Raw genomic sequence first — 10,758 nt, 5'->3', positions numbered from 1 at the left:
TTTCAGGGCATTCCATAGAATTCCAGACTGGTTTGGGTTCAAAGGGGCCTTAAATCCAATCCCATCCCATCCCATCCCATCCCATCCCATCCCATCCCATCCCATCCCATCCCATCCCATCCCAATCACCTTCCACTGTCCCAAGCCCTGTCCAACCTGGCCGGGGACACTTCCAGAGATCCAAAGGCAAATCCTGGATGAACCATGAACCTCCTCTCCAAGCATTTTTCCTGGCTGGATTTTTGGTGGCCACTAAAAATCCTCTCCACTCAGGAAATATTCCCTACAAACTCACATTCCCTAGGGAACAGGAAAAAAAATCCCTTATGCAGTGCCTCATTCCCAAAAAAACCACCCCACCTCCAAATTGTTCTTGTGATCCCAACTGCCCTTCAAGCCCCTTGGAAATGGGACAAACATCCCAAGATTTATTAAAATGAAAGGTCTGAGATCCTGCAAAAATCGATTCCCAGGAGGTTTTGTAATCCTTGTTCCCTGAGGAATTAGGCTGGAAATGTCAAGGATTACTGAACACAGCAAAAGTACAAATTTTTGCTGCATCCCAAAGAAACTGGGATTTAGATCCCTCCTCAAAAATGTCATTTTACAGCTATTTTTTATTAATTTTCACCGCATAATTAAGCAATGTGAGAGAAGCATTGTGTTGTGGTGGGATTAGAGGGAATAATGGGGATTAGGAAAGGCCTGGAGCCACTCCAGTAATACTTTAATCCTTGCAAATACACCCCTGGCCTTCTGGCAGCAAAAAAATAAAATAAAATACAGCAACATGCCAAAAAAAACCTCCAAGAAGAATAAAAAATATTCCCTAAGGTGACAAATCTGACAGTCCTGGCAGTGGTGCATCCAGAGAGCAGGAGTATTTTAACTCCACAAAAATAACCAATGGATTAGGAGCAGGAATCGATTTATCCATGCATTTTTCAGTCCAGGCTCTAACCCAGCTCATTTTATCCCAAACTGATCCTGGTTCTACAGATAAAGTTTCCAAAAATCTGTTCAAATCTATCCCAAAGACAGATTGGATAATTCTGGTTTGGCTTGGAAATTTTTAGGAAAGCAAGGCCAAAATCAAACATTTTTTTTCTGAGATGTTTGTGTGACCCAACTTCCACAAATCTTTATGGAAGTGGGTGGGGTGGGAACAGAGAGGGTCAAGTCTTGGGGTGTAAATCAAATTTATTTATTATAATTCCAAGGGACAGAAAAAAAGAAAAATTGTTATAATTGGATGGGGCTTGGAGCAACTGGGATAGTGGAAGGTGTCCCTGCCCATGGGCAAGCTGAGCTTTAAGGTCTTTTCCCACCTAAACCTTCAGGGATTCTGTGATTCCAGCAGAAATATGGATAACACAGGCTGTGCTCACATCCATGGGATGTGCCCAGGGTCTTCTCCAGGTCCAGTGTGGAGCCAAAATCCAATTTCCATGAGGGAAGGTGGAGCAGGTCAATGGGATGAAGAAAGTTCACATCTGAATTTCCTGGGGATAATGGGTTAATGGGATAATGGCCTGTGGACTGACTTCAGTCTGTGAGATCCAATGGGATAAAGGGATATTTTAGGCTGAAAAATAGGAGATGAGAAAGTTCCTCTTCTTTAAGGCATAAATTTCATTTTGTTGCTGCTTGTCCCTACTTCTGAAGAGCAAGACTCATCTGGGAACTCTGAGTTTTCCCTCAGGAATCCATTTGGATACGTGGTCACACTGACAGGTGCTTTCCCATGTTTCCTTGTTTCCTGTTTTCCCTTCCCGTTTCCATCACAGAAAAGGCCTCCATGATTTTCCACAGGATGTCACCAATCCAATCAGCAAAACGATGGAGGCATTTTCCGTGGTGGGAAATCACGGAGGTATTTTCCACGGAGGAAAATCATGGGGGTCATTTCCGTGACGGAAAAGGGCAGGGAGAAGAGGAAACAAGGAAACACAGGAAAACAGCACAAGGAACAAAGTGCGTTTTCATTTCCATGGTCTCATTTCACCCACATGAAGGGTTCTGGGAGGGTTTGTCCCCACACAGACCAACAGGGACAGTGGCACCTGGGCTGTGCCAGTGCTGAGGTGGCAGCAGGGCTGGTGATTGTCCCCTGAGCTGGCACTGCTGGGGCACCTCCAGTGCTGGGGGCAGATTTGGGATCCCCAGGTACAGGACACAGAGGGTCTGGAGCATGTCCAAGGAGCTGGGAAGGGGCTGGAGCACCAGGAGCAGCTGAGGGATCTGGGAAGGGGCTGGAGAATTCCTGAGGGAGCTGGGAAGGGGCTGGAGAATTGCTGAGGGAGCTGGGAAGGGGCTGAGCCTGGAGCAAAGGAGGCTCAGGGGCCCTTGTGGCTCTGCACAGCTCCTGCCAGGAGGGGACAGCCGGGGGGTCGGGCTGTGCTCCAGGGAACAGGGACAGGAGCAGAGGGAACGGCCTCAGGCTGGGCCAGGGGAAGTTAAATTTGGCTATTATGGAAAATTTTTAATGGAAAGGGTGGACAGGCAGTGAAGCCGCAGTGTAGGGGTGGAGTCCCCACCCCTAGGAGGATTTAAAACCATGTGGATGTGGCACTTGGGGACATGGGGCAGGGGTGGCCTTGGTAGTGCTGGGGAATAGTTGGATTTGATGACCCTGGAGGATTTTTCCAACATAAGCTATTCCGGGATTCTAAAATTTAATCCCAGTAGAAGGGCTGGACAAGACCAGGAATACCAAGGCCACACCTCCACCTGAGAATGGATGTCAACCCTAAAAGTCCTGATGGACACCCTCCACCCTGGGCCACGTATCCAACAACAAGGAGAAATTTGGGATCACCATGCAGTGATCTAGGCTGGATCTGGGGGTGTTGTGAGAGCTCCGTGTGCCCATCCCTCTATTCCCACATGGCATAGGAGGACTTCTGGGAACATCCTGCTCTGGCAGGGCACACACGTCTTCACTCTTGGTCACTTCCCAGGGATTAAATGGGAATTACGGAAAGCCGAAGAAAAGGATTTCAACCCTCAACTGTCAATGGAGCTGGAAAAACTCTGCTGGGACCAGTCAAGGGAAGGACTGGACCCATTAGGGAAGAGGGTGGCCCAGCCTCTTCCTGCTCTAATTAAGACCTTTCCATACTTAATAAGAAGTGGAGGGATAGGGAAACAGATTCCCACATTTTCACACCTCCCAGGAAGGCAGGGACACACGGAACAAGGGATATCCCCCACCAAACCCCATCCCTCCCTTTCATCCCAGTGGATCAGGGAGCAGAAAACATTGGAAAAGACAGAAAATATTGCCAGCAATGGAAAAGGTACCCAAAAATCCAGAGTGGTTTCTTTTTTCTTTATAAAATGTACATAAAGAACATGAAACCCTTGAGGTAAAAGTGAGAGCAGTTTGGAACTCAACCAGATACAGACCCAACAATGACCCAAAATCAATCTACAGTGAGGGTGTAGGAAAATAAGAGAGCAAGTTTGGGTTCTGTACAACAGTGGAGATCATTAAAATGTCCTCATTGTCCTATTTACATTAAATACATCCAATTACAGGTATTTATAGGGTATTTACAGACACAAATACCACATTTGTCCCCTTTGCAGCTGGAGTATGCAGCAGGTCTGAGTGTTCCTGAGAAGGTGCTGAGGCTCTTCATTCTTACTCTCAATTCTCCAATCCCTTTTGTGGCCGTATCCATCCAAAAATTCCTCAGGTGTGGTTGTTGCAGTGATCCTGTTTTTCCCTCCTGTCTGTGGAAGGTGAAAGTTGCCTGCACAAATCCTGGATCCCGAGGGATCGTCGGGAATGTTTATCCAGTTGTAGCCATGACCTTGGTGGTGAGCAAAGCTCAAGATTCACTTATCCAAGCACTCAACATTCCAGTCTCTTTCTCAATGGAGAAAAAAAATCTTACAGAGACTGGAAAAGGAAGGAAATTGGTTATAAATCACCTGTCATAAGTTCCATAGGTAAGGTGACATCCAACCTGAATGTGTCACAGAGGAACCAGGCAGGAGAGGCACAGATCCATCCATTCCATCCATCCAGACCCATCCAGAGGGAGCACAAATGGTCTATTTAGGTTTCAGTTTCTTATCAGGAATCAGAGATGGATTTTATCATTGCCAGGTGTTGTTCAGGGCAGCAGGGAATTCCCATTCCTGCAGGGATTTCAGAGCCCTGTGGACGTGGCACTTGGGGACATGGATCAGTGGTGGCCTTGGCTGCACTGGGGCATGGTTGGACTCAATGTTCTTGGAGTTAAAGCCCAAGCTAAATGATTCCATGATTCCACAATGGTTTTCCCAGTGGGAAATGACTGGTGGCTCATGGCTGAACTGGGGTGTTTTTGGGAATTTGAGGAGGGGCGCTCAGGGAAGAGGGAATTTCTCCTCACACCTTCGGAGTCCATTCAGCTCTCTGGTGACTCCCTCAGTCTGTTCTCACTTGAGTTTTAATGTCACACAAGATATCCAAGGCCAGGCTGGATGGGCTTGGAGAAACTGGAATAATGGGGAAGGACTCTGCCCATGGAAGGGTGGGACTGGATGGGATTTAAGGTCCCTTCCAACCCAAACCATCCTGGGATTCTGGGATGTGTGGAATACAAGCTCCCCAATCTGACAGATCCAAAAGAAAACAAAAGAATATTTTAACAGGGAAGACCAGGATGTACAATCCAAATTTTCCTGTGTTTGGGTTAATGATCACTCCTATCTTTTGTCATACAGAGCACAACTCCCTTCCTACACCAACATTCCCATGGGATCTGGGGCTGACACAGTCAGGGGTTTAGGGACAGAGGACAGAAAACTTCTGCACACTGTAAATCCCAAGAATGTGGGATTGCAGGAGCTGCAGGTCCCTAAATTCCTTTGCACAAGGGATAATCCAATGGTTTAATTCCTTCTGTGCTGACTGACACTGGAATCGTGGTGGAGCAGGTAAAAAGGGGAGACCATTCCTGCAGTGCTGCTTACTTTCCATAAAAATGTAAAAAAGAATTTGAAATGGAAAAATAAACTTTTTTATAGGTTTTGGTAGTCTTATAGGAAAATCCAATAATTATTCCAGATGGATCCCAATCCCTTTATTAGCATGGAGAGGCAGGGAGTACTAGTAACTCAAAACTGGAGATTTTTTTTATGAAAATGCTCCAAAAAGCCATTTTCCTGATGGATCACGTACTTCTGGGGGAGGAAGAGAGTTTCAATTACCTTTCAATATATGAAAAAAACATTCCCAGCAGGTAAATTCTCCCAAAATAAAAGCAGGAAAACCTCTTCCACTCAGCATGGAAAAAAATCAGATCCTTCTGCCTGAACTGCTCCCTACAAAGGGAATTCACTGCCCTGACTAGGCAGGAAAAGAGAAAATGAACAAGAAGCTGAAGACTGACTTTCTTTTAAAGTCTGAGGATCCCAATTGCCCCTAAACTGATTATTCCATCTCCATGGTGGATGCAACAGGAATTCCAGTGCTGGATGTCAAGGAAAGCTCTGGGGTCAGTGGAGGCCGGGGCTTGCAGAGGATGGAAGATGCAGCTCCATCACTTTAGGAGCAACCAGCAGTTCCTGTTCCAAATTAAAAAGAAATTTCACATTCCAGGTATTTCTGGCCTTCAGAAATGTGCATCTATGGTGTCATTGGCATGGGTTTATTCCCTTCTAATCCATGTTTTTATCCTTCTTTGTGACCCATCCAAGATCCAGATGAGGCTGAAGAAGAGGTGGTTTGGAAGCACAATGAGATCCGAGTGTTTAATGATTTTTTTTTTGTGGGATTCAGGCGAGGCTGAAGAAGAGGTGGTTTGGAAGCACAGTGAGATCCGAGTGTTTAATGATTTTTTTGTGGGATTCAGGTAGTCCAGAGAAGCTGCCCCTGGATCCCTGGCAGTGCCCAAGGCCAGGCTGGACACTGGGGCTGGAGCAGCCTGGGACAGTGGGAGGTGTCCCTGCCATGGCAGGGGTGGCACTGGATGGGATTTAAGGTCCCTTTCATCCAAACTACTCCATAATTCTATGATTCCATGATTTCACATTCAATTTGTGAAAGAAAAATTGAAAGAAAAAGGGAAGTTCTCCACTTCCATCCTTATGTTCCCAGATCAGCCTGAGAAAGAACTGAGAAAACCTGGAAAACTTATCCTGTACTCCACCCTCCTCTGCTTTGGGAACAGCCAGATAATTCCTGCAGCCATCCCATCAAACCCAGCCACTTTTCCCAACATCCCAGGACTTCAGCTGCTGCAAAATTCAGTATTTGATGTCCAGTTTAAAAATCCATTAAGGACATTTCAAGGTTGGATACTCCAGAACTGAATCAGAGGGGTTTCATATTCCAGGGAACTGCCAGTTCCAACTGCCTTTGATGGCTGATCCATCATTTTCACATCCATTTTCACTCCAAAATGTAACATAAAATAAAAACCAAGAGTAGGAAATTTGTATCTCAATTTGTTCTTATTCATGGCCTGGAGTAAAATCCCATTTCCTTTTCAGTGTTTTATTTTGGGAATGTAAAAGAAGATAAAACTACTCCTACAATCAACATTTGGAAGAGAAATCCTGCTTTTCTTAGCACCTCCTGCAGCCCGGAGTAAAATAGGAACAGGCATAGGAATACATTTCCTTTCCTACAAAACCTGGGATTTTCAGGACACGCAGATTATTGCTCCCTGAAAAAAAAGACATCTGTGGTCTTTGTCAATCAAAATTCCTTCTCAAATATTCAAGGGGATTGAGGGAAAGGAGAATCCAAATGGAAAGGGGAAACATGGATTTCAGCCTGCACCTTCAGCTTGGGATCTAAACAATGGAGCAGGATGTCCTGTTCCTTATCATCCAACTCCTTTATCAAAGGGGAATCTCAGGGTCTCACCATACCTGACCTGCTCTTCCATCCATCCATCCATCCATCCATCCATCCATCCATCCATCCATCCATCCATCCATCCAGTTAAAATCCAGAGCTTCCAACAGGAATTTTGGTGGTTTGTGTTAAGGGTGTCAAACACCTCAGTCCATCCAGACTCAAGAGTTCCGAATCCCCCAGGCCACCAGACTCAGAATTCTCACCATCTTCCAAACCCCACAGTCCACCCAGACACAGAGCTCCCACTTTCTTCCAAATCCCACAGTCCATTCCAGATTTGGAGCTTCCACTTTCTTCCAAACTCTATGGTCCATCAAGACTCAGAGTTTCCACCACTTTCCAGACCCCACAGTTCATCAGACTCTGCGTCCCCATTGTCATCTAAACCCTACAGACCATCCAGACCTGGAGTTCCCACAGTCTTGCAAACACCACAGGCCATCCAGACTCAGAGTTCCCACTTTCTTCCAAATCCCCCAGTCCATCAGACTCAGAATTGCCACTGACTTCCAATCCGCAGAGTCCATTCAAATTTGGAGCTTCCACCATCTTCCAAACCCAACAGGCCACCAGGCTCAGAGTTCCCACCATATTCCAAATCCCATGGTCCATCAGACTCAGAGTCACTGTTTTCCAAACCCTATAGTCCATCCAGATTTGGAGTTCCCACTTTCTTTCAAACCTCATGATCCATCCACACTCAGAACTCCCATTGTTCTAAACTCCACAGTCCATGCAGATTTGGAGTTCCCACCATCTTCCAAACCCCACAGTCCATTCCAGATTTGGAGTTCCCACTTTCTTCCAAACAAATCAAGGTGCTGATAACCCCAAGGTTGCGGGTTCAATCCCCACAGGGACCATTCAGTTCAGATTTGGACTCGACAATCCTTGCAGGTCCCTTCCAGCCCAGAATATTCCATGATTCCAGGGATGAGCTTTAAGGGCCCTTCCAACCTAAACCATCCTGGGATTCTCTGAAAATGTCCTGACTTGGAGCTCCCACCATTTTCTGAGCACAGGAACTTAAAGACACCAAAAATGCCTAAAAACCAGGGAGCCAAGAGCATCTTGGGAATGCTCCGGCCCCCGAGTGCCACCAGTATGGACCAGTACAACTCCAGCTGACACCAGATGACCAAGGAAAGCCCTGCCAGCGTCTCAACAAACACACGCACCACGGGGCTGCCTTACCTGGAAAGAGGCTTTATTGAACAGAGCTGGAAAATTATCTCTTCAGTGGAATTACTGAATTTGCACAAACATTTCTCTACAGAATAAAAAAAATCAAGCCTTGTCATTGTTTTACTGCATCTCGTTGTGCTTTTTATACTCATATTTGCAATTATTATACTCATCTTTTGTTTGTTTTCATATTTGTACTCCAATTATTTGCATATCAGGTTTTGCTTTTAATCCTAGGGTGTCGAGAGAACACAGAATAATAATAATAATTATTATAATTATAATAATAATAATACTCTTCTTTAGACAAAAGTCTTTTTTTTTTAAATGAAGTTAAAAGCTGAGCTAATTTAAGGAAAAAGGTCTTCAAATTTCATAACCAACTGGAAGGGAACTTTACAATGCAGTGGAAACCCGGCACGTGTTCGGGTAGCTCGAACCCATTTTGTACAGCTTTTATTTTTTTTTTCCTTGTAAAAGTGGATTATTTTTATTTTTTTTAAACTTTTTGTTTGTTTGTTTTTTGAATTTCGCTACAATAACAAAATAATCTTTTGCCCTCTGCACCCAGTCTGGCTCCGGGGCAGAGGCAGAGCCCCCTCGGAGCGTCCGGAGCTCCAGATGTTGGGAGCCATCCCAACGGAGGGGGAGAGTAAGAAAATCATCCTGTGTTTCACCACCTTCTGCACCAAGTGTGTGTCTGAACCACCTTTGTTCCTCTGGTTGACCCACTGGAGAACCTGAAACGACGACGACAACGACAACAAAAAGTGCTGCTCCCATCGGCAGCACCACCGGGAGCTGTTTCGAATGGATAAGAAGCTGAAAGGCCATGGCTGTCTGGAAGGTCACACAGCACAGATCTCATCCCAAAGGCTTTCCACAGCAGCTTAGGTCCATCCATCCTTCTCCAGAAGCGGCTCCGTCTCCTTGCCTGCACACCCAGGCTCCAGAGTTTGTTTAGAAAAGACTTTGCACAACCCACATTTTCAGCAGTGCAAAGCTTCCGTGTTGAAATCATCGTTATTACATTTATTATAATTTTTTTATGTTTTATATATATATATTTATATATATATATATATTTTGTTCGGTTTTTTTGTTTTTGTTTTTTTTTGAAATCAGGCTTGTTTCATTGAAGGCACTTGGTTTCCATGGCAATTTATAAAAGACGGTGGTTTGGTTTCTTCACTTCCGTAGAGCTGATGACTCCGGTGGGGAGGGGAGAGGGATCTTCCAGCGGCCGCGAGCAAACTCCCAGTGAAGCCTGTGACAAATGTAAGCCCAGGTGGCACATCCTGGGTGGGAATGCATGCAAAAGGAGACAGCACACAGTCACCAAGCAGAGCCGTGAGGAATGAAACGGGAATGTCTGCAAACAGCTCCGATTCCGGGTTATCCTCGAGGGGAGGTGACAGCCCGAGTTGAAAGGGCGGACATTTGTTTAACTCTACGCTAAAAACCTTCGGGAAGGGAAAATGAACGCCAGCTCTTCACGTACCCTGTTTACAGTGAGGTGTTTCTCTCTCTCTCTGTGTTTGTATTTCCTCTCTCTCTCGCCTTCCTCTATTTTTTGGCAGGCCATTCGGTTTCCATGGTAACAAGCAAACGATTCATTTGAAACAAAACCAGCCATGACTTTGTGCTTTGACAAGGGTTTCTAGAGCTCTTTGCCGAGAGTTCAACCAGATGATGCTGAATTCATCAGTGACCACAAAAGCACCTGAAGGTCTCTTCCTTGCTTAGGCCAGATCTCGGTCTCAAGCTTGGTTCTTAGTGAGTTCCACTCCCGTGATGCCTTTTCAAGTCCCCAGTGCTTTCTTAATCTGCTTTTTTAAAATTTTTAAATTATTTATTTACGTATTTATTTAACTTTCGAGTCAGTCAGTGGAGGAATCTTTGGTAGTTTGTTTGGAAATGTCCATTTTACAAAGACTCTTTCTTCATGCCAGTGCCTGGTGAATCTTTTGTAGCCTCTGCCAGGATAAGGTCACCTCTGATGACTTAAGACAGACATGAGGATGAGGAGTGGGAGAAGTCGTATATGTGCTAATGGCCCAACAGCATCTGATCGTAGATCTACAAAAAGGGGAGAAAAATAGAATTAAAGAGGTGCCCAGACCCCCTCACCTTTGCTACAGTGTTCCAAAGTCACCTCTCACCACGAGGGGCAGGGACAACCCTCACCAATTTGATAGGGCAGGAACTGGGATAAAAATCCACCTGGCTGTGGTTACCTCTGTTTTAATGCACACACAGGGTGGAGGGGTGAGACAGAGCCCTCAGGGAATCACTGCAGTGATTTGCATGGATTCCACCTTTTTTGGGCACCCTGGACATTGTTTTGATGTTGTTTTATCTGCCTGAGTATCTCAAATCCAGCCCAACCTCATCCACCACTCTCACCTCTGCCTCGCACCCACCCAGCACCCTCCCACCTGAGCAAAGCATTCCCAAGGACAACATTCCACTTTAAACCTTCCAACTGAACCAAAGCATGGATTGTTCTGCTGGAAAGGATCCGTTTGGGAAGGGGAAAGACAGGAAGGAACTTGTGAGGAAGAGCCACTTACTGTTGGCCGGTTGGTCTGATTTCATACACTCTCCTTCCACAATGGACACATCATCAATAGCAATGTCCCCTTCGATTCCAGGGCCACGGATCCCTTCAAAGATGAGCTGGGAAAAAGAAAATCAGAGGGTGGTAAACT

General features: G+C 45.6%; 1 protein-coding gene across 2 annotated transcripts in view; it reads right to left on the bottom strand.

The window, feature by feature from the left end:
- Nucleotides 1–8,556: 8,556 nt before the first annotated feature.
- The window catches only part of MDGA2 (MAM domain containing glycosylphosphatidylinositol anchor 2), a 185,897-nt gene continuing 183,695 nt past the window's right edge, over nucleotides 8,557–10,758 (bottom strand). For both annotated transcript variants that reach the window (XM_039698117.1, XM_039698118.1), the window contains 2 exons: nucleotides 10,621–10,726; nucleotides 8,557–10,126 (listed from right to left, as the gene is read on the bottom strand). In XM_039698117.1, the coding sequence (XP_039554051.1) occupies nucleotides 10,038–10,126; nucleotides 10,621–10,726 (195 nt within the window). In that variant the 3' untranslated portion in view covers nucleotides 8,557–10,037. The remainder of the gene's footprint in view (nucleotides 10,127–10,620; nucleotides 10,727–10,758) is intronic.

Source organism: Passer montanus, unplaced genomic scaffold (genome assembly GCF_014805655.1).
Source record: "Passer montanus isolate IOZ18808 unplaced genomic scaffold, ASM1480565v1 scaffold120, whole genome shotgun sequence".
Classification (NCBI taxonomy): domain Eukaryota; kingdom Metazoa; phylum Chordata; class Aves; order Passeriformes; family Passeridae; genus Passer; species Passer montanus.
The sequence above is the reverse complement of the archived record's forward strand: the minus strand, read 5'-3'. Positions and strand labels throughout refer to the sequence as shown.